Below are 27648 nucleotides of genomic sequence, written 5' to 3' on the forward strand. Positions count from 1 at the left end.
TTGTCCAGCTTGTTTATAAATTCCAAAAATACAAGAATTCTGTCTTTATAGGCATTCTTTGTCCAATGTCTAGTATGGTGTTTCCAGAGTTATGTCTAATTAAGGGGAAAAAAGAAAACAAGCAATTATATACCTTCTGAAAGAACCCAAGTATTGGCAATCCTAATTTCTAGTCCCAAATCACGACCAAGTTGTCTTTAAATTTTCCGTGGAGAACAAAGGAAAACAAGGACAGTTGGTGTCATTTTCAAGTGGGAGACATTTTTTGTATGTTTATTTGTTTATTTGCATTAGGTTACTGATGGGGGAACAGAGGACTAGCTGAGGACAAAGCATATTGACAAGTCCTTGAAACAGGCAGAGTGATATTCCTCTATGGACTCAACTGTCTCAATGTTCATACTTTGCTAAGGGCAGAAGGCAATCTTAGCCCAACCCCAGGACCCTGTAAGTCTACTTTTTAACATAAAAATTCCTTTAGAAATTTCCTTTATCTCTGAACCCGCCCCCCCCCCCCAAGATACGTGCTGGCAATCATCCCCCCATGTACATGGCCCACTGATATACATCTGAAGGCTCTCATGACTCAGGTTTTATTAGACGGTAATAAGTGACCTTTTCCCAGCATGGTGCCTGGCTGCTCCTGTTCTGTCACTGATTGACTTTAGATATGTCGTTTAATTTTTTTTCCTGCTTATTTCCTCACCAGTAATATGGGGATGATGGGTCTTAAATCTCTGTTGGGAACCTTGGATGGCGAATGAGAGCGGTATAGGATAACTAAAAATTAAAAGCAGATTCCCTGGGGTGTGTGATCTGAGTAGTCAGTGTAAATTAAAAACATTTAGCAAAATTAGGCCGGAATGAACGAGGTGATGGTGCCATCTGCTGGTTTCAATAGGAATTTCAAGACAAGTTAGAGAAAGTTAATCTATTTTATTCACTCATGAGTAAAACTGAAGAATTTCTGCAGGCTTTACTTGATTCATAATAAAAATACGACTTTCATTCTGCTTAAAGGCATATATATTATTGCCATATATGTTTATTTAATTTTTGAAAAAGATTTATTTATTTTTTAGAGAGTAAGCAGAGAGCACAAGTTGAGGGGGAGGGCAGAGATAGACAATATTCAAGTGGACTCCCAGCTGAGCACGGAGCCCAGCTCTCATGACCCATGAGATCATGACCTGAGCTGAAACAGAGTGGGACATTTAACTAACTGAGCCACCCAGACACCACTAAATTTTAATTTTTGGCCATCATAAGTTTCCAGAGGGCAGGGACCTTGTCTTGCTCACTACTAATTCCTAAAGTCCAAAGTTGTACTCGCACATGTTAAATAAATGAATAAAATTTTATACATGTAGTTATTTTTTATTTAATTGTTGACTTTCTTCCTCCACACTAGATTGTAAGCATCATGAAAATAGGCTCTGTGTATATCCATTAGTATTTATGCTGTTAGTATTAAGGAAAGAAGGCACTCAAGAGAGATGTTGAATGAATGAATAACCAAAAAAAGAAAAAAAGAAAAAAGTAATGAGAAGAAGATTTAAACCACATTTCTCTGTGAAAGTAAATTAGAATAACTTGGAGCAAACAAAATATCCCAATACTGTTATTTTGGTAATTAAGTTACTGAAATATATAATTAGCTATTTTAAAATTATATATTAAGTAGGTATCCTACATTATTTCCAAAATGTAATACACATGCTTAATATTATGGTCATATTTTTTTAAAAATACTCATTTAAATTTTTTTGTTAAAGTTCAAGATTTGTTATAAAGAAATAAAAGACTTGGTCCTATATATCTCAGAAAAAAGAGCTTAGCAAAGGCAGATCATTTGACATTTATGAAAATATCCAGGTAGATTTCTGCAATCAGTCTTAAAGGCTGCTTTACTGAACTTAAATAATTTATACTACTATTGGATTGTCTACTCTCTAATGGTAGAGTTATATATTATCTGACAGCTGTGCTCTTAATGGAATAAAAGAACCAGGGAAGAGTTGAAGCATGTAACTATTCACTGACATATAACATGGACCATTAAGTTTAAATATGTTCTAACCAAGAGCCAATTTAATAATTTAGATTTTCTTATGGTCCAGGTACAAGCCAAATGGCTAATACTTCTACTTAGAATTCTGAGTTTCCCAACTGTGCAAATGCTCAGAACCACTTATTTCTCTCTCATTTAAAAAATTTGCTCCCAGGAAACTAGTGGTCCATCAATTTTCTGGTCCATGGAATCCTTGACAGGTTAATACCATGCATACTTTGAGGATGAGAATAAATGGTCATGGAGAGGCAGAGGTTGGAAGTAAATGTAGGTGCAAAGAAAGCACATATGAAGATTGGACATTTAAAATTTGCTCATTTTACTTGTGAAAATGTAAAAACTTAAATGATACATTTAGGAAAGCATGCAGACTCTGCTCATGTTTCCAAACCAGCACAGCTTAACTGAAATATTCTAAGGTAACCCAGTATTTGAAATAATATTCACTTAAATACCATCTATTCTCATACTGATCCAAATGCCTTGCAGAGCCCTTCTCTCAGAAGAATCTCTACAAAGTAGAAATGAAGAAACTTTGAACGGTAATTTTTGTTATGGATAAGAAAACAAGTGCCAAGTCAGGGTACATTCCACAGCAACTATTTCAACAACAACAAAAAGTTCTAAATAATACTTACAAACACATTAAATGTAGGTTAAGAAAGTCTTGTTATTTGGCCAATTTGTTGTAATAGGTTGAGACCTACTCTTAAAACAGAAACACTTGTAGGACTTTATAAAGACAGGAAGAAAATGAACTAATACTATAAATAGCTAACATTTATTGATCTCTTAACAAATCTTAGGCACTATATGAAGAATTGTATAAACATTATCCCATTAAATTATCTATCTATGAGCTACTAGATGTGATATGAGGATCTATGAGTTACTAGCATGATTCATATCTTTCTATAAAGAAAATCAAGGTAATAAGATATCCAATTAAAGAGTTCAGTTAAGGAAATCAAGATAATAAGATATTAAAAACTTGCTTTTGACAACAGAGATAGTAATAGACTAGGATTTGACCTTAGGTAGTCCAATTTCAGGGGCCTTGTGCACTTTTTTGATGAGAAATAAACATGGCATAAATAATAAGTTATTTACATTAGGATTCAACAAACTTTTTTGCAAAGAACGAGAGTAAATATTAGACTCTAAATCACTTACAGGGGGATCCCTGGGTGGCTCAGCGGTTTGGCGCCTGCCTTTGGGCCAGGGAGCGATCCTGGAGTCCGAGGATCGAGTCCCGTGTTGGGCTCCCGCATGGAGCCTGCTTCTCCCTTCTGTGTCTCTGCCTCTCTCTCTCTCTCTCTGTCTATCATGGATAAAAATAAATAAATAAATCTTTAAATCACTTACGGTCTCTGCTGCATATTTTTTTAAATAAAGTTTTAAAAATGTAAAAACCAGCCTTTGCTTTCAGGTTATACATAAATAGGCTACAGACCAAAAGCTGTAGTGGTTTAACAATAACTTTATTGTTTAAATTGATTTAAACAATAACTAGGATAAGAATGTGTTTTTGATGACTGGGATCAAGAAACAGTAATGTAAACTAAGTAAAAGAGAGAGATCCCCAAAATTGATAAGATTAGGTCAATTGCCTCTAAATCTAAGGTTCAGGAAAACAAACCACCGATGCCTGTAAGAACTAGAGACAGAAATAGCAAGTGTGACTGGACGGTGACTCATAGGCACTGTCGGCTTGGCATACAGGGACAGCTCTGTCATCAGCTTTGAAATGGAAACTGCTAGAAACAGAGGCAAGAAATTCATGTTCTGGTCTTGAACTAGAATTTTTTTTTCCAGAGATCCATTCAGCTCAACCTATGTTTGTTCAGAGATATCAGTAGCTCCAACAGAAGGAAAAACATAAGTACTTAATTATGAAACCCACCTTTATCCTGAAACAAACAGAGGCACCTAGGGGGCTTAGTTGGTTAAGTGTCTGACTTTGGCTCAGGTCATAATATCAGGGTCCTGGGATGGAGCCCTGAGTCTGGCTCCCAGCTCAATGGAGAGCCTGCTTTTCCCTCTTCTCCCTCTACCTCTGCTACTCCCCCTTCTTATGCTCTCTCTCTCTCTGTCAAATAAATAAAATCTTAAAAAAAAAAAAAAAAAAGAAAGAAAGCCTGAAACAAACAAAGCAGGCAAATAATAAAGCAGCAATTTTTAAAACATCGCTTATCAGACAACAAGGGGCCATGATTCATGGGAGATGGAAAACAAACAAGGTGAGTTCTGTGATTGCCCCAGCCTGTCATGTTTACAGTTTGCAGGCCACACACAAGGAAGAGGAACTGAGGACAACACTAGAAAAAACCTGAATTGAGAAAGACAAAGGCAGCAGGAGTTCAGGGAAGAGCACAAGAAAACAGCAGTGATGCAGTTTTGGAATATAGGTGAGGTCCGATGGGCTGAGGTCCGGAGCCAATGACCAAGAAAGAATTCTTGAGACATCTTTGGTGTAAATGGTGGTTTCTTTAAAGTATAGGGATAGGACCCATGCACAGGAAGAGCTGCTGACCCAGGACTGTGAGGGGTGGCTGATTATATACCTGGGAGTTGGGAGGGGTTTGAGAATACTGTACTCTCTAAGGAATTTTGGAAGCCAGGTTTGCAAGACCTTGAGGGGGCTAGCTATTATTGGGAAAAGGTCACTTATTACCATCTAATAAAACTTGAGTCATGAGAGCCTTCAGATGTATATCAGTGGGCCATGTGCATGGGGGGATGATTGCCAGCGTGTATCTTGGGGGGGGGGGGGTTCAGTGATAAAGGAAACTTCTAAAGCAATTTTTATATGTTTTTTTTTTTAATTTTTATATGTTAAAGTAGACGTACAGGGTCCTGGGGTTGGGCTAAGATTGCCTTCTGCCCTTAGCAAAGTATGAACATCAAGGCAGTTGAGTCTGTAGAGGAATGTCCCTCTGTTTATTTCAAGGACTTCTCAATATGCTGCCCCAGGATTGTGCTTTGTCCTCAGCTAGCCCTGTGTTCCCCCATCAGCTGCACAGAGAGAGAACCCAAGACATTTGCAGAGAGTCCTCCATGAGCAATCAGCAGGGGACAAATCAGAGCATGCATGTAAGGAATTGCTGGAGAACTGGGAAAAAGAATCCTCCAAAAAGAACAGGGGAAGTAATACGCAGTGTTCACCTAGGCTAAGCAATAGTGCCCTTTCTCAACAGCACCCTGGGAAAGAGCACAGTTCATAGATCACTAAGAAGAATCCTTAGAAAATCTCCCCTTGATTATGGAGAACGGTTAACTCCAGGATGAAAACTTCCTTGGCACTGCCCAACAGTCATAAAAGGAATAACCAGAAGTATAACACTGTTTCTATATAATTAAATGCATTTCACAATAAAATTTAGGAATATTTCTAGCATACAAAAATATCTACCATTGACTTGGGTAAAATTAACAATGTCTGGCTTTCAGATGAAGATTAACTGTAATACCAAGGGTCAGAAAATCATGACTCCCTAGGGATGCCTGGGTGGCTCAATGGTTGAGCATCTGCCTTCAGATCAGGGCATGATCCTGAGATCTCAGAATCAAGTCCAAAATTGGGCCCCCCTCTGTCGATGTCTCTGCCTCTCTCTTTGGGTCTCTCATGAATAAATAAATAAAATCTTTAAGAAAAAAAAATGAAATGAAAAAAAAAAAAGAAAAACATGACCCTCATGGGAGATGAGATTGTGAGGAAAAAAATAACCAAAACCAATCCAGAGGTTAGAACTAAAAGGTACAGACTTAAAATAGTTAGAATTAAAAGGTGCACAAATGAAAATAGCTAATATGTTCTTAATACATTCATATATTTAAAAAGCTGCATAAAGACATGGAAAATATTTTTAAAAGCAATAAGGGCATCTGGCTGGTTCAGTCGATAGAGCATATGACTCTTGATCTCTGAGTTGTGAGTTTGAGCACCACCTTGTGTATAGAGATTATGTAAAAATAAAATCTTTAAAAACAACAACAACAAAGCACCCTTCTGGAAATGAAAACTATTAAGTGTAAGATGAAAACCACACTGGAAGATATTAATGACTGATAGCAGAAAAGATAAATGGACTTGAAGATATAACAATAGAAACTATCAAATGTGAAACATGGGAGAAAAGAACTTTAAAAGGCAAGGAAAGAAAGAAGGAAAGGAAAGGGGGAAGGAGGGAAGGAAAAAAGGAAAGAAAGAAGCATTAGGGTACTGTGGGATAACTTCTGGTCACCTAATATACATGTCATTGGAGTCCCTGAACAGTGTGTGGGGGGTCCAGGGTGAGAGAGGGGTCCAGGGTGAAGCAGAATACATATTTGAATAGTTAATAACTTAATAGCTTAAATTTTGCCAATATTGAGCAAAAAGCAAAAAAGAATTCGTCACAAGCAGATCTTTGAAACAGAAAATGACAAAGGAAATCTTTCAAGACAAATGAAAATATCACATGATGATAATGTCGATCTAGAAAAAAAAATGAAGAGCATCAGAAATAGTAATTACATGGGTAAGTGCATAGTTTTTTTTTATTATTATTTAAATGTCTCTAAAAGCTGATTTACTCTTGGGGTGCCTGGGTAGCTCAGTCCCTTGAGCAGCCAACTCTTGGTTTTGGCTTAGGTCATGATCCCAGAGTTGTGGGATTAAGCCCTGTGCCTGCTGGAGATTCTCTCTCCCTCTCCCCAACCTTCCCCTGAACATACAAACTCTCTCTCATAAAGAAATAAAATATTTTTTAAAAAAAATATGGTTTACTCCTTAAGCAAAAACAATAACTATGTATTTTGGTTTATAACAAATACAAAAACAAAATGTATGATAACATCAGCATGACAGATAGGAGAAGAGAAATGGAAGTATACTGCTGTAAGGTTCTATTCCTAAACATCAAATTATATAATATCACTTCGAGGTAAACTATAATAAGTTATCATGTGTATAATAAATACTGAAACAACTATAGAAGTTACAAAATGAAGAGAAAAATCTGATAAGAGAATAGGGAGATAAAAATGGTGTAGTTAATACAAAAGGGGGTAGGGAAGGATGGCTGGGTGGCTCATCTGCTAGGCATTTAATTTCAACTCACGTCATGATCTCAGGATCTTTGGATTGAGCTTCGCATCAGGCTTTGTTCTCCTCATTCTGAGTTCAGCAGGGAGTCTGCGTCTTGCCCTCTCCCTCTCCTTCTGCCCTTTCCCCCACCTGTGTGCATACGTGCTCTCTCTCTCTCTCTCTTTCAACTAAATGAATAAAATCTTAAAAAACAAAAAAGGAGGACAGGAAAAGGAAAAGGGAACAAAGGTAAGTTGAGACAGATGGAAAACAAATATTAGAAAGATTTAAATCTAATCATATCAAAATCACATTAAATGTAAATGGTTTAAACACCCAAAGGGCTGAGTGAAGTAAGTCAGTTGGAGAAGGACAAACATTATATGTTCTCATTCATTTGGGGAATATAAATAATAGTGAAAGGGAATATAAGGGAAGGGAGAAGAAATGTGTGGGAAATATCAGAAAGGGAGACAGAACATAAAGACTCCTAACTCTGGGAAACGAACTAGGGGTGGTGGGAGGGGAGGAGGGCAGGGGGTGGGGGTGAATGGGTGACGGGCACTGGGGGTTATTCTGTATGTTGGTGAATTGAACACCAATAATAAATAAATAAATAAATAAATAAATAAATAAATAAATAAATATAAATAAACACCCAAAGGACAGAAATTGTCAAATTATATAAAATAGCAAGACTCAATTATATTTTACGTAAAAGAAACATATTCTAAGTATATATAGAAAAAATATGTTAAAAGTAAAAGGACTGAAAAGGATATATCATGTTCACATTACTTAGAGAAAACCAGGAGTAGCTATATGGTTATATTAATTTCAGACAGATAGATACATAGCAAACATTGTTAACAGAGATAAATAAGTTCATCTCGAGGCACATGGGTGGTTCAGTGGTTGAACATCTGCCTTTGGCTCAGGTTGTGATCCTGGGGTCTTGGGATCGAGTCCCACATTGGGCTCCCCCTGGGGAGCCTGCTTCTCCTTCTGCCTATGTCTGCCTCTCTTTCTCTGTGTCTCTCATGAATAAATAAATAAAATCTTTTTTTAAAAAAAGAAGTTCATCTCATAATGATATAGAGGTTAATTCACCAAGAGGGAATAACAATCCACAATATTTATGTATCTATTATCAGAGCTTTAAAATATATGAAGCAAAAACTGATAGAACTACAAGAGGAACAGACAAAACTGTAATTATGGTCAGAGGTTTAGATATTTCTTTTTCAATTAATGAAACAATTGGCTTCCAAATCATCAAGATATAGTAGATTTGAACTAAGTCATCAACCACTTATATCTGATGTACATTTTTAGAACACTCCGTTTAACTGAAGGATGCACATTCTCCTTAGGTACACATGACAAATTTAATGACAGGTCTCAATAAATTTAAATGATCAAGTCATAGAAAGTTTGTTCTCTGTCCAGAATAGAATTAAATTGAAAATTTATAGCACAATGATCTCTGGAAATCCCCAAATATTTGGAAACTGAATAACACTTTCCTGAATAAGCAATTAATCAAAGAGGTTGTTGGGGAAGGTCTTTGAAAAAAACAAAAAAGTAATTGCCAGGTTGCCTGTGAACTAACCTCTGGGAAGCTCCTTACCCCCTTCTCTGTTTTTGGATGTGGATTCCTCTTGCTTTTCCCACTCCCAGAGGCTGCTCCAAGGACATAGGCTTGAGATGATGAGGTGGTGTTGAGAATGGCTGTATAGCATATGTGATTGAACCTAGTTAAGGTCTCTACATAAACTTTTAAATTGGTAGGCGTGAGGATTAATAAGCATTATTAAACTGGTTTCAGACTACGTGGAGGAAACTCCCAAGAAGATTTCAAACCAACAACTGTAGAGCTAGCCAGGAGACTGAAGAAACAAACCACAGGCAAGAGGGACCCTCAGGGAATCCATTGACTTCTATGTGGGGTCTTCTATCCACATGTCAGATGTTGTGGACCACCGCCTGACTACAGAGACACCCCGTAAGCTCTGGCTGCTGTAATGTGCTTATTGGAGAAACTGTGGATATCACGCTCTGGCAAAGAAGGGAAGGAGGAACCTATGGTTGCCGCAGTGGGCTGGCCTTGACTGTGAGCAGCTCAGCTGGCCTCAAATGCCCAACTAGAGGCTGCAACTTGAGTTAGAAATTAGAGCTGACATTAAAGAGGATGTGTGGGTGTCCACTAGTCCGCTGGCTTGAGGGCCAGCAGCCAAGGTGGGGGAGCAGGATAATCAATTGGAGTGCTTAGCCCACTGTTTTGCAAAACTAGGAGGGTGCAGGCTGCTACTGATTGAGATCCGGGCATTGGTGACAAAGCCTGATTAAGAGGTGAATTTCTGGGAAAGTGATAAAAATGAAGAGGAGGCTATTATGGTGATTGATGAAGGAAAGGATAAGATACCCCATGACTTGGGATTCTTTATACAAAGAAAATTTTAAATGGCAATTACCCCAAAACTTCCAAGAGAAAGCTTACATTCTTTCAGTGTCCTTTTGAGTTGTAAATCTTACCGTGTCTTTGAAATGTAAACACCCAGGAGATAACTATTGCCCAAAGAGACTGAAGGGAAAAAAAAGAGGGAGAAAGGCTTTTAAAAATATGCAATGCTGTAGAAGTTCCCTAGCCCAAATCCAGTCCATAGCCTCCAAAAGATCACAAATATCAGTGAAAAGCTGGGCACCCGACACATGGCTGGAATTTTGGAATGACAACTAAATGGGTTTAGAAAGTTGTGGAAGGTTTCTGGAAAAGGAATATTGAGAAAATAATAATCAAGTTAAGATTGGAGTTGATTTATGTAAGGCTTGTTTTAAAAAAGAGTTTTGATATCAAAAGTAACCATAGGAAAATGAAAATTTGGTTTTCTTTCTGGTAGGAGGACAAAGTTTTCATTTATTATCGGTCTTCTCTGAATATGAAATTATAAATGAAGATTTTCCTTTACGTTTAATATGATCTGCCTTGAAAATAAAGATTCCATGTTTTGTCTTTATCAGGTTTTTTATTACTTAAGAAACTGAGTCTTCTTTTTTCTTTTTTTCTTCTCTATTAAAAGAGCTAAGTTTTTTTTAACAACTATGTAACTTTTTGTCTATGTTAAATTTCATGAGAAGCATTGAAAAGTGATGCTAAACTTTCTTGAGGGTACATTTGTAAAAAATTCCTAATATCTGATATCTCCTGGTATAATGTTACCAACCACAATTTTTAAATGTATGTCATAGAAATAACCAAATTCCTTGTCAATTTCATTATGATGAACTTTCATCAAATCTTTAGCCATAGCCATCTTTAAGTCTTTTGTCATTTTCAAACAGTTACTGTTTTACTCTGATGCTTTGGCAAAAAAATAAAATAAATTTTTAAAAAATCCTGGGAAAGCATTTTGTATTCAGGGTGATTCATTAAAAAGACTTTGACAAGCACACGTTTCTGATAACTAAGATCAATTTGCCTTCATGTGTGAGGGACAGTGATGAACCTTTCAAGTGTTCCCCCGAAGCTGCTTGCACATCCCCACTGTGTCATGGGATAGTAGCTGGAGCCTGTCCCTGTTCTCCTTCCCCATATCAGTAAGATGAGCCCCTTACATTGATGATACAATGTTAACATGGGAAGACCTGCCTCTGCTGCAGGACACTCTGCAGATTTTCCTGGAGTATCTGTAAAGGAGAAGATGGGTAATGGACTTATAGAAAATTCAAGGCCCAGGCACTGCTGTCAGGTTTTAGATGTTGTTTGGTCAGATAAAACCCATGTTGCCCCAAAAGCTGTCATTAATAAGGTTCAACCCTCTCTAGGGATTATGGGGTTTTGGAAGACTTTTATTCTCTACCTGGCTCAGTGCCTCCATTCCTTATGCTGCCTCATAAAGAAAGGGTGTATATGGGACTAAGGATCAGAGCAAAAAGCCAAAGTTCTAGTTAAGTAGATTAAAGTTCTGGGTGTCTCTCAAGCAGGGCTACCATTTGAGTTACATGTGTGTATAACTCCAGAAGGGATGGGTTGAGCACTATGGCAGAGACCCAAAATAGGGAGAGTATTCCCAGGATTTTGGTTCCAGCTCTGGAAGGGGGTAGAAACCCAATATACTCCTAGAGCAACAGCTCCTAATGATGCACACAGTGTTCCTCCAGGTAGACTCTCATGCAGCCACCAGTGCAGTAACCAGTGGGTTGAGCTCAAAGCAGTCTGTCTGATAATCACTCATGAGTCCTGGTCATTATCCCTGTGCACTGACAGTTGGGCTGTTCCAGAGGGAATAATCCTATGGCTTGGACAATGGGAAGCTAGGGGATGAATGATCATAAATAAGCCCTTGTGGAGGCAGGATATGTAAAAGACATTTGGGTCCATCTGCAAGAGCCTGAGGTACTCTTCACTGTCTTCTCTGCCCCAGCTCACAAATCACTGACACCCATGGAAGTCAGAAAGCTGATACTCTAGCTCAGTTACCAACCCTATCTACTTACCCTTCAATAGCTGGAGCAGATAGAGCATAGAAAGAGTGACCACCACAGTGCCTGGGTGGGAGAGCATATTGTCAAGGATGCTGGATTGCCCTTGAAGTGTAGTGACTTGGTTAATCAAGTAACAGCATATCCTGTTACTGCCCAGGACAACTGCCAAAAGAATCTGGGACCATCCACTAAAGTTCTCAGTCAATAGGGATTGAAAAATTGATTACATTGTCTCCCTTTCTCTAAGTGAGGGTTCTAAATATGCCGTGGTTTGTGTGGACACTGAGTCTGACCTAACCCAAGCTTTCCCCTGCCACTGGGCAAACCAGGCTGCAACAATTAGGGGATGAGAGAAGCTGAGTACCATGAATAGACAGTAGTGAGGAGTCACATTCCAAAGTTCATGATGTATAACACTGGGCAAAAAGAATTTATATTGGATGTTCCATCTCCTCTGTAAATGGCAAGCAGCAGGGTTGGTAGAAAGGAAAAATGAAATATCAAAACAGCAAATTAAATTATTACCAGATAAAATCACCTTGACTGGGTGGGCTAATGTACCACCCTAGACTTTAATACATTTGAATGATCAACGACTAGGGTCTGTCACTCCATATGCCAGACTAGGGGCCCTGGCTGAGGCACAAATCCCAGAAAAGTATGGAAGTCTTGGGAAACAGTCATTGACCTGATTCTTACTAAAGATTAATGTTCCATGCTGCTAAGGGCAAAAAGTCCAAAAAGATATCTACTGGAATTTGCAATGAGACATCCTCCCAAGATGGATGAATTACTTTGCACCTTCTGGGTGAGGGGAAACTATTCAATCTCTGCTGAAATTCTGTTGTCCCGATACAAGATGGACCTATTGAAATATATACATGGAATGGAACATGCATCATTGAAAGAGAGAAGATAGGGTACTAGTCTGGCATATCCTGTCTCTAGTCCATCTCCTTATGCCTGACAACGCTGCTTCACCCAGAGGTATGTACAAACATGTCAGCTCCTAAAACTGCCAACTTTCTTCTCCTCAAGGCCAGGTGAGCACATTCTGTCTTCTTTTTTTTTTTTTTTTTTTTTTTTTTTTTTGATACATTCTGTCTTCTACTGATTCATTATTTGGCTACTATCTTTGCTTCCCATTGGTTTAGAGGATGTTACAGCACAAAAAGAAGCTCTTACTAAATTCACCCATCAAGCCTTAAATGATAGTCAACACAACCTGTCCTTACTGAATGCTGAAATAACTCTAATGAGAGTCTTCAGAAATAGAATGGCCTTAGACATTATTACTGTCTCTCAAGGAGGCACCTGTGGTGTTATCCACCCAGAAAGTTATGTGTTCATACTTAATAAATCTGAGAATGTATCATCTTTATTAAATGATAGAATAACACAAATAAATGCCCTAAGGGACCTTCAATTGACCTATGAGCTGGACCAGGAGTCAGAGGTTCCTTGTTCCCTCCCCTGTCTTTCAAATATGGGTTCTGTCTGCCTTTCCTACTACCAGGAGCTGCTCCAAGGACATAGTCTTGACATAGTGCTGTGGTAATGAGAATATCTGCCTGGTGTGCATGGTTGAGCCCAGTTAAGGCTTTTCTACCCAACAGAAATGCCATGTATATACAAAGACTTGCGCTCAAATGTTTCTAGCACCTTTATTTGTGATAGACAAATACTGAAAACAACCAAATGGTTATCAACAGGTAATTTTTTAACAAAATGAGTTAATCAGTGGTTGGGATCATGGGTCTCTTGGTAGAAAAAAAAATGTGTCACTGATTTTTTTTTTTTGAATCATTGTTTGAATCTATGTTTTCTCTTACATATACCTATATTACTGCTGTGGTATCTGCCTCCAGTGCAGCCAGATACCTACCCAAAGAGTCACCTCCATACTGACCACTCATGGCACATTGCAGAAGAAGGGGTACATGAGATTTTAAGAACCAGTTATGATGGGTAGAGTTTTGGGGAAGGTCATCAAAAAAGACATGACCTTCAATTGACCTATGAGCTGGACCAGGAGTCAGAGGTTCCTTGTTCCCTCCCCTGTCTTCCAAATATGGGTTCTGTCAGCCTTTCCTACTACCAGGAGCTGCTCCAAGGACATAGTCTTGACATAGTGCTGTGGTAATGAGAATATCTGCCTGGTGTTCATGATTGAGCCCAGTTAAGGCTTCTGTAGAAATTTTTTAACATTTGGAAGGTGTGTAGGGGATTAACTAGTCTTGTTGATACCTGAGACAAGCCTTGTCTCTAAATTCCCTTTGCTTATTAAACCTGCCACCTCCCAATCTGGAGTAGCCTGTCTCTCTTTGCAAGAAATGGCTTTCTTGCTCTTTGAGTAAGAAAGAGGGAGCAGTTTCAGATTTCACACAGGAATAAGAAGCTCCCGAGGGGGTTATGAAATAGCAGAAATTAAAGGGAAATTAGGAAATATTTTGCACTGAATGAATATGGAAAAAAAATCAGAATTTGTTGTATACCATTACAGTTAGCGCTTAAAGGGAAATGTATAACACAATATGAGTGCATTTAAAAAAAAAATCTGAAATCAATGAACTGAGTTTTCATCTTTTTTTAAAAGACTTTTATTTATTCATTTGACAGAGAGATGGAAAGCACAGGCAAGGAGAGAAGCAGGCAGAGGGAGGAGAAGCAGGCTTCTGAGCAGGAAGCCCATTGTGGGGCTTGATCCCAAGACTCTGAGATCATGACCTGAGCCAAAGGCAAATGCTTAACAAACTGAGCCACCCAGGTGCCCCTGAACTGAGCTTTCATCTTAAGAAACTAGAAAAAGAAGAAGACATTAAAATATAATTAAGGAGAAGAAAGAAAAAGATATATCAATTGAAGCAGAAATTAATAATAGAAAACAGGCGATAGATTATTTTTTATAAAAAAAAGTAAATTCAATGAAAAAAGTTTCACAAGAAGAAAAATGAACTTTTTCTTCTAAACCAAACTAATTAGGAAAAGAAGACAAAAATTAACAATGTCAAGAATGAGAGAAATTGCATTGATACAAATCCTTGAGATATTAAAATGATAATAACAAAATATTTCTTCCAAGATCAAGAAAAAATAAGGACTTTCACTCTTGCCACTTTCTTTTATTGTTTACTAGAGGGTCTATCTAGTCTATGAAATCTAGCAAGGAAAAGAAATAAAAATTATCCAGAAAGGAAAAAATAAAAGTGTTTTTATTTGCAGATGACATGATTATCTGTGTAAAAAATCCAATGGAATACACACACACACACATAAACAAAGTACTAGAAAAAGTAAGTGTTTCAGGATTTAAGGTTATTATAAAAAATTATTATAATTCTATATACCATCAAGAGACATTTGGAGATTAAAATTACAAATGATAACAATACCATCTCCAATAGAATAAAACATATGAAATATATTGTGATAATCTAAAAAAATTATTTGAAACATCTATATAAAGAAAATGATAAAATATTGTTTAGAGAAATGAAAGAACACTTCAGTAAATGGAGAGATATATCTTGTTTATTAGTTGAACAAATCAGTATTTTTTAAATTACAATTTTGCCCAATTTTTTCTAAAAGTTTCAATATAATCACATTTAAAATTTCAACAGTTCGCTCGTTTGTTTTTAGAAGTTAATAAGCTGATTCAAAAGTTAACATGGAAATACAAAGACATAGATTAACCAAACTTGGAAAAGAACAACGTTGAAGAATTATCACTGCATGATTTTGAGAAACTGCAACATTCATAGTCGTATTGTAAAAATATATAAGGAGATCAATGGAACAGAATATAGAGACAGAAATAGGCCCATGCATGTTTGGGTAACTGATTGTTGACAAAAGTGCAAAAGTAATGTAGTGAAGAAAGGATAGTCTTTTCAACAAATGTTGCTAAATCAATTGAATATCCATATGCAAAATAAGTACAACAATAAAGAGAGAGAGAACTTTAATACATGACTTAGACTAATACATGACTGAAAAACAAATACATAACCCAAAATAAGTTCTAGATTTCCATGCCATGTAAAACCTGGAAATATAAAATATCTGTAAGAAAATACAGGAGAAAATTTTGTGACTTTGAGTTTGGCAACAAGTTCTTAGGAACACCAGTTAAAAACACGAAAATGGCTTTTATCAAAATTTAAAACTGCTTTTCCAGAGAATGAAAAGTCAAACCATAAACTGAAAAACAAAAACAAAAAAGATCAAAGGACATCTGATAAAGGACTTTTACCCGACATATACAAAGGGCTCTCAAAATGTAACAATAAAAAACATACAACTCAAAACTTCTCAGAAGAGTTGTACATTACGTTATCAAGGAAAATATGTAGATAGTATATAAGCAATAGAAGTAGGTAAAAAGACCTCAAGATTATTTTTTCACTTACGAAATGCAAGTTAAACCACAGCAATATACCACCATACACCTATGATAATGGTTATAATTACAAGACTGACCATACCAAGTGTTAGAAAGGATAGGTGGGATTGGAACATTCATACTCTGCTGGTAGAAATATCAAATGGAAAAACTTTGGAAAATAGTTTGACAATTTCTCAAATAGCTGAACATACACCTATTGAGTGATCCTGACATTAAACTCCTAAGCATTTACCCAACAGAAATGCCATGTATATACAAAGACTTGCGCTCAAATGTTTCTAGCACCTTTATTTGTGATAGACAAATACTGAAAACAACCAAATGGTTATCAACAGGTAATTTATCAACAAAATTGGGTATATTCATACAATGGAATAATACTCAACATTTAAAAGGAATGAAACAATTGATGCAAGCAAGAAGATGGATGAATCTCAAAATGATTATGCTAAGACCAAAAATAAACAAAAAGGCATACTGTTTGACTTCATTCAGGTAAAATGCTACAAAACGCAAACCGAAAGCAGATTGGTGGTTGTCCAAGGAGAAAGCATGATGGGGCGGGGGGGGGGGGGGGGGGGGGGGGCAAGATGAAAGTCAGAGAGATGATGGAAATGTTCACTATCCTAATTGTGGTAGTGATTTCAAGAGGACATGTTCATATATATGAAAACTTAACTATTGTGTATTTTAAATAGGTTCAGTTTGTTATATGCTGATTAAACCTCAATGAACATGTTAATAAAAGAGAAAATCTCTTTGTCTTCCTAGGAACAAAACAGGTTTCTCTTTAAAACAAAAAAAGTCTGTGCTAGATTATGTGCAACAAAATAAAAAGGCTTCCTTTAAAGTAGAATAACCTGTGAAGGGAAGTAGGGAGTAGAAATACTGGAAATAAGGGAATGCTTCTAATTCCATCTGTTTCTATTCATCTTTATTTCCATACCTGGCTCAGTTTGTTCTTTAACTGAATGCTTTCATATTTTGTCCCTGTATGTTTCCACATTAGCACAGCACAACAGAGTTGAGAAGAAATCTACAAATGGTGTGTATTTCAGTTAAACAAACAAACAAAAAACTATTTTTGCCTCAGGCCCGTGATTCTAACAAATACTATTCTGAAGGGCTAAGGCATTGAAGCTGTCCTTTGATAGAGAAAGGGTGAAGAAATACAGATTCTGAAACTAATAATGAATTGTGATTAATTGACTGGCAAGATCATTCAGTTTGTAACTACCTCCTGGGACATCCCTGTTGCCCCAAAATGTGATGATGTGGCATGGGTGGGTGTGTTGTGTGTGCACATGTGTAATCTGGAGAAAGATCACAATTTAAAAGACCAACAAAGGGTAGCTTTTAACATTGAGAACACAAGTTTCTGGATCCCAGTATGGCCTTTCCCCTTTTCTGTTCCTTCATGGGCTCTGTTGGCATGCATATTTCCCCTTTTCCTCCCTCTGCCTGCGGTTGGGCCAGTTCTCCAAGTTCCTTCCATCTCCTATGTGGTTTAGGAGGGTGAGGGGAAGGTGGTACTGAGGTAGAGGATTGAGTACAAAGGGCTCCTAAGACTTACAGAAGAGTAAGGTTTTAAACTAAAAAAGGCAACAGGGATTGAAGGGCTGGCAGGGAAACTTGGGACAGCCTAGGTGAAAAACAGAGAGACAGAATCCAAATTTCTGCTATCAAGGTGCCAGGCAGCTGGAAGCCCAGGCTCTCTGCTAAGAAGTTCTGCAGTCAACTAACAACACGCAGTTTTCAGGGCTCTCATGGTTTGCACCTAGTGACGAAAAACAACTTAAATTCCAGAAGAGAACTCTCCCTCTTCTCTTCTTCCACAGTCTTTGGCTTCATGGTGCTCTCAATAGATTCGCTTTCTTCTGACATATAGTGAACGCACTTAAAATGCAGTTGTCAGCAAAAACAGCTCCTCTTTGTAAATACGCACAGCTGCCTGAAGGATAGACGTGGGAAACAGGACCCTGGAGTCTAAACCTGCAAGTGGGGAAGGGGAAAAAGGAGGGGGGGAAGGGGGAAGTATTTACTGATTTACTGCCACCTTGTGTCAGAAATTTAACATTGTCTTAAAGTTTCAAACCAGTGATAAAAGTGGAAGGAAAATTCCAGAGAAGGTCTGAATGGCTACATGGGCAAGTCTCTGTGTGACAGAGGTGGAGAAGGAGATGTTCAGAAGTTCCCCAAGCTTCTCCCTGGCAACAAGAGGACTTTGTACTAAAATGTGAAGGCGGGGCAGCCCAGGTGGCTCAGCGGTTTAGCGCCGCCTTCAGCCCAGGGTGTGATCCTGGAGACCTGGGATCGAGTCCCACATCAACCTCCCTGCATGGAGCCTGCTTCTCCCTCCGCCTGTGTCTCTGCCTTTCTCTCTGTGTCTCTCATGAATAAATAAATAAAATCTTTAAAAAATAAAATAAAATGTGGAGGCAACTTCACGAGCATAGAAACTTACAAGTGAGGCATCAAAGGAGAGCCGTCCTCCCAGAGCCATGAGCTGCTGGGTTTCCTCAGAGACAACCCCATCCAGAATGGGAAATTGGAATGGGCACTTGCTTGCTGGATGAATTCCTGTGGGGAGGAATGTTTATCTAAAGTGATGATAAAGTCCAGGTGATTGTTTTAGACTAGATTCAGAAAACTAAAGAACTGAAAGAGAAAATCTCTTGTTTTCCATGGTTTTACAAAAATGTTTACTGAAGCCTAGAGATACTATGTAACCTCTCTACCCAAGGTCATGCACATAACTGGCAACCAGATGAGGCTAGAAAATAAGTATTCTGACTCTCAAACATGTACTCCTCTACCAAGGATGCAAACCTGATTAATTTCCCTATAAGGCACTACTCCAGCCTTAAATACAACCATAAAAACTCACCAGATCCTCTGTGCTATTAATTATCAGCATCTGGGCATCCAAAGACAAGCAGTTCTCCTGGCTTTTTTCCCAATTAAATGGGCCAGAGGAAAATAGGTAACAGTTTTCTTCATGCCAGAGCCAGTCCTGGGGACAATGACCTAGAAAGTATAAGCATATTTAATCAGTGATTGAGGCTTGCATAAAAATATTTCTACAATTCTTAAGACAATTCTCCGCTCAGGACTGTGACATGCATATCATCTCTTCTTAATTAGAATTATATCCAGACTCTTCAAAGATGTCCATAGACCTATAGTCTTTATTTCTCTTAAGGTATTCTTATTTTAGTAAACTAAGTTAAAAACAAAACTTGAGCTGAGATGTAACTTCAGAATCTTTTTTTTTAATATTTATTTATTTATTTGTTTATTTATTTATTTATTTATGATAGTCACAGAGAGAGAGAGAGAGAGAGAGAGAGAGGCAGAGACACAGGCAGAGGGAGAAGCAGGCTCCATGCACCAGGAGCCCGACGTGGGATTCGATCCCGGATCTCCAGGATCGCGCCCTGGGCCAAAGGCAGGCGCCAAACCACTGCGCCACCCAGGGATCCCCGTAACTTCAGAATCTGATCTAAATTTTAAAATCACATTTTGGCTCAGGTCATGATCTCAGGGTCCTGGGATGGAGCCCCTTGGGCTCCTTGCTCAGTGGGGAGTTTGCTTCAGGATTCTCTCTCCCTCTGCCTTACCCCCCACTGCCTTCTCTCATTACTGCACACTTTCTCTAAAATAATAAATAAATCTTTTAAATGGAGAAATAAAATCTTTAAAAAAGAAGTTTTTGTTATTTTAAAACTTTAGGTTTTCAAATAATGAATTTTGGCTCAAATATCGTGCTTTCCTGTTTCTAGACATGTGCTGTCCAATAGATAACCATATGTGGTACTCAAATTACCTGTGGTTTTTTTTTTTAATTAAAAAAAGTATTTTTCAGTCAACCTTACTCCCAAGTCCCAAAGGTGGAGCTTGAACTTACGACCTCAAGATCAAGAATCTCATGCTCCACTGACTGAACCAGGCTGGGGCCCTTTTTAATTTTTTTTTTTTAATGAATATAACATTACTATGTGCCAAAAACTGTTGGCAATACTTTACACACATGAACTCATTTAATCTTCATAACAAGACAATGAAATAAGTTTCATTCATTTTCTTCATTTGGTAGATAGAGGAAATGGGAATGAGAACCTTGGCAGCCTTGCTCTTGCATCCATGCGTTTAATCACAACATGGCATTAACTCTCAAACTTCCGAGTTTGAATCAACTGGGGAAATATTTTTTTGGTGGCCTTCAAGACATTTTGATACAGAATCTCCTGGTAAACCTGGATGCTGCCACTTTTTTAAAAAAGCTACTTGAATGATAATGTTGTACTCCAAAGGTTGACAACCAGCATGAATTTCAGTGCTAAATGTAAAGTTCATGAGTGTGAAGACTCTGCACCTTTCTAGCTTGACTATCTCCTACAAACTATGTTCTGTAACTTCTCAGAGTCTCTCTCTCTCTTCATATATACACTATGGACCACAGACTTGTTAGTAAGAAAGATAAAACTTGCCTCAAACTTGAGAAAACTGGTTTATTTTATTCCATGTGGTATTTTATTATTAATGTTTTTGAGAATCTTCTCAAAGCTGCTTGATGAAAAGCAGTACTTTACTTGCTATCTCTACTAATTGGTCTTTATCTGACATTGTCAAGAAATGGAATATGTTACCTGGGATAATTGCCAGTGAAAAACATATTACTTAATATTTTTGATTGGTTGCCCATGCCTGGAATCTGTGGGAGATGGTCCTGACATAGATTTAATCTCATACAGCTGAATAAAAAAAACCCTGTTTTACCACCCCATCTGGGGAATAAATCATTGGTTGGTATGTAGCTATGTCTGCTTATGTAAACATGCCTCTCCTTAATAGATAGATTCCTTCCTTAACATTTTTTTGGAGATGGTGTATTCCTTTATCTCCTCTATTGCTCCATCTTTAATAAAGACATTAAATACAGGTTTCCACCCTTGCTAAAAATCAGTTTATCTAAAAATCTCTGCTTCTTTTGGAAATTTAAATAACCTTGTAAGTATTGAAGGAATTTGTTAACTCCCAAAACTTTATAAAAAAACTACCTATCATTATTATCATCATTTAACCACTCTGGCTATTAACTTTTTTCATCTATAAAATAAAGAACTGTGGGTATTTGTGAACTGTTATTATATAACCCTTATTCAAATAAATTACATGGTTGAGATTAAATGAGATGTTCAAGCAATAAACCGGAGAAATCTCTGTTTATTAGTGGCAGTTAGTTACTAATGCTGAGAATAGGGTACTCATGCATACACCTCCAACAAAGCAATGCATCTCTGAGAATAATTCCATTTCACATCCCTTAAATCCCATGATAAAAAGCATATGCTTAATTTGATTACATGTTGTACAAAGACTAAATGACACAGATAACTATGTAATAACATGAGAGTGCACATCAACCATCCCCTTCTTATAGATGCTACTATTTCTACCTGCCTCCTAGATTCTGAGATCAACTGAATTCTTCTTATATAAACTGAATTCCTGGGCCCTTCATATTCCTTTCTTATCTCAAGTATCTACCCAACACTTCCAAGTCAGCCTACCTCTATTGATTCAATTTAAAATCCATGTTGAACACTAAGAAATAGTGTTATTAAATAATGTTAATATAGAGCTTCCCAGGGACAAAGGAGACCCCGTAGGAAAAGAAACCAATGATTAAGATACATTGGAATGGAAAGAAGAAAGAATCCATGGCAAAGGGCAAGGGTAGAAAAACTCTTGCAGAAAAATCTCAAAGCTAGAATTTCAAAAATAAGTTTTAAGTTCTTTTAAGCAAAGAAAATTTAAATCCTGCCAAAAAGTGTGCTTAATTAAATCAGGCATCTCAAGAATTTAGCAGAAATAAAGGTGAGGGTGACAAAAATAGAAAAATTCTGGTGTGGAACATTATGAATATATGTCAATATGCCAATTTCATGCCTAGAGTCATTTTCAAAATAGAAGTAAGATTAACAGAGAAGTTTCCACTACTTCTTTTCACTTTCCATCCCCCATACCTGAAAAGTTTGCTGCTTTCCTCAGAGCTTCTTGGAGATTCAGGTTCTGGTGATGAAGTTCCATCTGTTTTTTTGATTTTTCATCAAGCTTCTGGGTAAGGGTTTCTATTGTTTTTTTGAGTTCCCTTTCTGACTCCTGGGAAGTTTTTTCTGCCTGCTGCTGTGCTAAGATTTGTCCCTCCAGTATAATTTCCTGGTGAGTAAGGTTTGCTTGTTGTTGCTTTAGGAGATTAGACACCTGTGATACTAAATCATAGCTGAAATAAGAACTCCATTACCAATCCCGAACAAAAATCCCTCCACTGGATTTTGAGGAAATTGAAGAATTAAATCAAGTAAGCTCTTTTGACAACAGATAAACTACTGGAACATGACCCACATTTACTCAGAAATTATGCATTTAAAAGTTATTTGATATTCCTGCAGTATTTTTTTAAATGTCAGAAACTGTCACACTTTTGATTAAAAATAAAACAAAACAGGATTTTACTTGTTATTGATAATTACAGACAAGTTTAAGAGCAATCATAAGATAAGTAGTATATCAATGGCATCACTGATGTCAGCCAGACTCAGTGACTATTAATAGGAGTTGTCTTTAATGATTTACTCTATTTCTCTCTTTATTCCTCTGCTCTCTATCCTTCCAGACTTCCTATTTTTATTTAAAAACTGTGACACCCCTTTTGTGAGACACCTCCCACAGAATTATTTTAAGTTGCTATGTCACAACAATTTCAAGCATTTTTTTCTTAGGTGGTTGTTTTTTTTTTTTTTTTTTTTTTTGGTTTGGTTTTGTTTTGTTTTGTTTTTCCCCACAGCACATTTTAGGAAGGGTGGAGATGAAATAAAGTTTGTGAAATCCAACAGGCAACTAAAGTTAAAGGTCAAATGTCTCAGTTCTAGAAGCTTGATGATTCAGTACAAAACAGTCCCCTCGGCTTGAAGGCCAGATCTGAGCCAGTTGTAAAGTGATTCTTCTCACAGGAAGACTCATCCAGTCATTGAGTCAAGGGTACTTCTCCTAGTCATTAGGGAAGACCCTAAGTGTTGACAGATTGAGAAAATAAGTGGTTGTTGATCTTAACCAATAACTGAGAAACCAATAGCACTTCAAAGGCCTTAACCATCTAGATTCTAGATAGACAACATAACTCAAATCTACAACCTAAATACATGGGCAGATTAGATGGATGATCAATACTATTTTCATTCTTTCTTGGCCACTTACATCCTTCTTATCACTTCTTTTTCTCTTAACATTCTTTTCTAAATGGCTATATTATAAATTTGAATTACAGTTACTTTAAATGTTCTATTTATTAAGATGCTGTTTTTGATTCTCAACTCTAAATTGGTATTTAATCATCTCTATTAAAACTCGATGTGAACTATATAACGTTTCTTTTCCTTTTGGGTTTCTCAGGGGACCTTGTGGCTTAGTAGCTTCAAATTATTTTCTTTCTCATCATTCTAGGATTTCAACAGACTTTTCCATGAAGTTATAACAACAAAACAAAACAAAAACTCATCATTACTAAATTTAATTCCATGTCCCAGTCAACTTGAGGGACAAACACAATATACTTATTCATCTTCTCACTCATTCCAAAAAGTTTGCCTAAAATGCATCTAAATCAAGGTTGTTGGTAGTTGTTATTAAACCAATTAATAAGCCATGTTTGTAAGTTCTCACTTTTTCCTTCATCATGTCCCTGTTCCAGTACTTACATTGCATTGCCAGTAATATAAGAGTCACCAGTAATCCCAAGCAAAGGATCCCTAGTGTCACAGCAGCAGGGCACCACCACCGAGAAGAAAGAAAATGAAGACCTAGAGTGACAGAGAATGGAATCAGAAAGACATAAAAGATGTAAGCAGGTCATCAAACAATTCTTTAGAAACTTGTACTTTGCATTTCTTACCTCTAGTCCTGCTAAGGGCTCTGTAAATAATTCATTGTCCGTATTTATAGATGAAAAATACAAAGAAGTTAAATAATTTACCCATGGCCATACGACTGACATGATTTAAGAGCCAGGATTCACTCCCAGATATGTGATGTTAAGTTTCTGATTTTAAAGCTTATACTTTATCTACTCTCCCCATAATGACTCTCCAAGAAACTCTCAGTCCAGCTTGGTTGGACCAACTTCATCCACAGAGGACAGAGCCTGATACTTTTAATATAGCCTATGTGTATGCATGTATATATATATACACACACACACACACACACACACACAGTCTCACACAGTGTGTTTTATAAGTATCATACCATAAAAGAATGTTGGCCACCAAGCAAATAAGCTTTAATCAGTTAATTAACAGATTGCCTCAAAGAATTATAATTTTGTGCTTTTAATTTTAATTCCGCTAAAATTATATATCTTGGAACTGAAATTATTACCAAAGAAAAATAGGGATGAAACTTCAATATTCATTGGTCTCATATTAATGTTCATGTCCTATACTCATACCAGCTGTGGCCATTGTTGTTACAGGAGTAAAATTCACCATTATTATAGAAACAAATAAGTCATGTAGCTCACAGCTTTCCCACTACAAAAGCACAGATATTTTGGTTCAATAGGAAAATATCTCTATAATCTATGTGGACTCCTCACCCTGTACAATAAACAAATAAGGCACTGGTAGTATTATCCTCCATATGCAGATAAAGAAACCCAAAGTCTCAGTGAATAGTATAAGATCACATAGATGTTAAGATCCAAACATAGGTCTTTAACCCAACTGTCAGTAACCTGCATGGCTTGGAGCATTATATCACAAAATTTCCAGTGAAAATGTGTAATGATCCAAATCAATCAACAGTCAAATATATTCACAGAGTTCTCATTATGTCAAAAGAACTTCTGTTAGTCTCTAAAGATCGACAGAATAGAAATTTTAACAGGAAGAAATACAGCTCATTCACAAATTCAAAAGTTATTAAGCTCCTAGAGTGTATGTGGCAAGTTGACAGAGAAGTAGAAGATAGTTGTGTCTCTTGCAAATAATTGCCTAATCCTAGCTCGGGGGTAGATACCTGTGTAAGTCTGTCAACAAGTATTTTCTTCCATTCTATACCATGAATGTATATCTGCCGCTCTTGAGTGAAGAAATTCCTGATTTTTTAGAAGAAAAAACACAGTATCTGCACTTATGAAAGAAAGGCATATGCTCCCATTTTCTATAGGACACCTTTGGTCCCATTTCTTTGGTAGGTAGAGACCATTAATCCAACCTCTGCTCCCATTAGTGATTTTCTGATCAGTAAGCAATTGAATTGGATTGGCTGGGTGGCTCAGTTGGTTGAGTGTCTGCTTTTGGCTCAGGTCAGGATATCAGAATCAAGCCCTTTGTCAGGCTCCCTACTCAATGGGGAGCTTGCTTCTCCCTCTCTTTCCCATTCCTGCTCTCTACTGATCTTTGTCACTGTCTTGGTCTCTCTCTCTCTCTCTCTCAAATAAATAAGAAATTTAAAAATACATATATATAATTATTTTTAAAACAGCAGTTGGATTCTTTGCAGTAGTAGACTGATCTAATCAGATTCTGAGAGATTTAGCTTCATAATTGCAGTAAAATTCAGGCACTCAATATTTACAACATGAATAAGGCATGAATGAATTGAATGAATGAATGAACAAAAACTACTATGAATTTGGATGTCTATCTATAGATGGCAGTACTGTTTCATACCAAGTTCAGTTTAACAGCTCAAATGTTAAATTATTCCATGTTCACACTTATTTTCCCTACCAAGAGAAATTCTATCTTGTTTATGGAAATATGACCTGGGATTTTTTTCTTTTAAGTCTTATTTAGTTAAGTAATCTCTACACCCCACGTTGGGCTTGAACTCATGATCCTGAAATGCAAGAGTCACATGCTCCTCTGACTGAGCAGGTCGAGCACCCCTGACCTGTAATTTCTTTATTCACATTCCTGAGAATACTTGTTTGACTTTCGCTATTTATATTTTGTTCCTTTCTCTCAGAATGAATATAAGATAAAGGACAATTTATTTAGACTGTCTGCAGAATTGGGATTATGAATTAATTTATATTTAATTAGTTTAACTTACTGCATATATCAAACAAACATAATAGATTTTAAAATGCTATTAAATGAACAACATTTAGTCTGCTTGGGATAATTCACAAAATATATCCAGTTTTTGCGATGCCTAAGAACACTATTATAAAAATTAGCATCGTATATACTGGGTGAATTCAACATTTCTTTAACCTTCTGATGGATTGGATTTTTAATAAATGGGAGGTTGTGATACAATTCTAGCTCTCCTACTCACTAGCTGCATAGAAATTAATGGTTTTGTTAATTCTCCTGATCCCCCACTTAGTCTCTATAAAAGGGAGATTATAATAGTCCTAATCTCAAGGTGTAAAGATTCAGAGAAATAATGCATATAAAGTGAATAGCATAGAATGTAGCCTATGATAAATGCTCAATAAAAGTTATCCGAATCTACTATGTCATCATTCATACCAAGTTAGTTCAATCAGGGCATCATCATCATCACATCACCATTATATCTGAATTGTTTTTTTTTTTAAAGTAAATGTTATTAATTCTACAATATTTTTCCATCCCCTGGTGTTTCAGCTTTCTAATCCTATATTCAGTTAATTTACATTTTTTAGCTAATCCTAGAAATCTGTCCCTGTGCACGTTCACCCCCTCCTAGTACCTTTAGCTTTCTTTCCATTTGGCTTCTGATCAGGTTTATCCTTCATAGTCTTGCTCTTGAAGTCATCAAAAGTCATTTCCAAATTCATTCCAAGAATGAGAAAGTGAAGCAGTCAAGCACTTCTCCAAAGTAAAATTTTGTGAGCTCCTACTGGAGTGTTTAAATAGCTACACTTATCTAATAGAAGAATGACTCAATCAGTAGGAGGAAGAAGAGGCTTTGCTTCATACTGGAAAGTTGTCTGACGCAAATTCTTGGGTTATGTCTATTGTAGGTGGGGAAAGTGGTGATTCTGCTAGTATTTCAGAATGTTTCACTAGATACTTTATGAAAGGGAAAACTATTTTCTATGAGCATTAGAGGAGAGGCTTTGTAGCCTCTCTTCAGATAAGGAAACAAACTCAAAAGAATAAGTCACACTAAATTTATACAAGACTATGCATTTTTAAACCATATTACTTAATTCCAGTGTCCATATTTCTTTATTTCATTCGCTGTAGCAGACTGTCTCTATACTGTGGCTTTCATAAATCTCATATTTTCCTTTTAATTTTGACTGTTTAAATTGACAATAGATTAGAAATTTTGGAGTTAGTCTTATATGACTCATCTCCAGCCATTGTGACATGGGTAATTTTAGAACTTAATTAGTACTTTTTCACACAGTGTCAGTATAACATAGCAGGAAAGAGAAATTTGGAGCCAGGTGGAGCTAGTTTCAAATCTTTCCTTTGCTAGTACACTTAGTCTATAATCTTGGGGAATACTTAATATGCTGCACCTACTTCTTTGTCTATAAATTGGGACATTGGAATGTCCACTGGATACTGTTGATAACATTGCTATAGGGATTCATTTGAAATATTGAGT

The 27648-nt window shown here is 36.8% G+C and overlaps 1 protein-coding gene across 1 annotated transcript; it reads right to left on the reverse strand.

Moving 5' to 3' along the window:
* Positions 1-15133: 15133 nt before the first annotated feature.
* OLR1 (oxidized low density lipoprotein receptor 1) lies at positions 15134-26939 on the reverse strand. The gene is made up of 6 exons (XM_038576775.1): positions 26779-26939; positions 23793-23894; positions 22062-22307; positions 18920-19059; positions 18497-18612; positions 15134-18024 (listed from the first exon to the last, which is right to left on the reverse strand). Exons 1-6 carry the CDS (start codon positions 26864-26866, stop codon positions 17880-17882), a joined length of 837 nt encoding a protein of 278 aa, XP_038432703.1. The 5' UTR covers positions 26867-26939; the 3' UTR covers positions 15134-17879.
* Positions 26940-27648: the final 709 nt, after the last annotated feature.

The sequence above is a fragment of the Canis lupus genome, chromosome 27, assembly GCF_011100685.1.
Source record: "Canis lupus familiaris isolate Mischka breed German Shepherd chromosome 27, alternate assembly UU_Cfam_GSD_1.0, whole genome shotgun sequence".
Taxonomy (NCBI): Eukaryota; Metazoa; Chordata; class Mammalia; order Carnivora; family Canidae; genus Canis; species Canis lupus.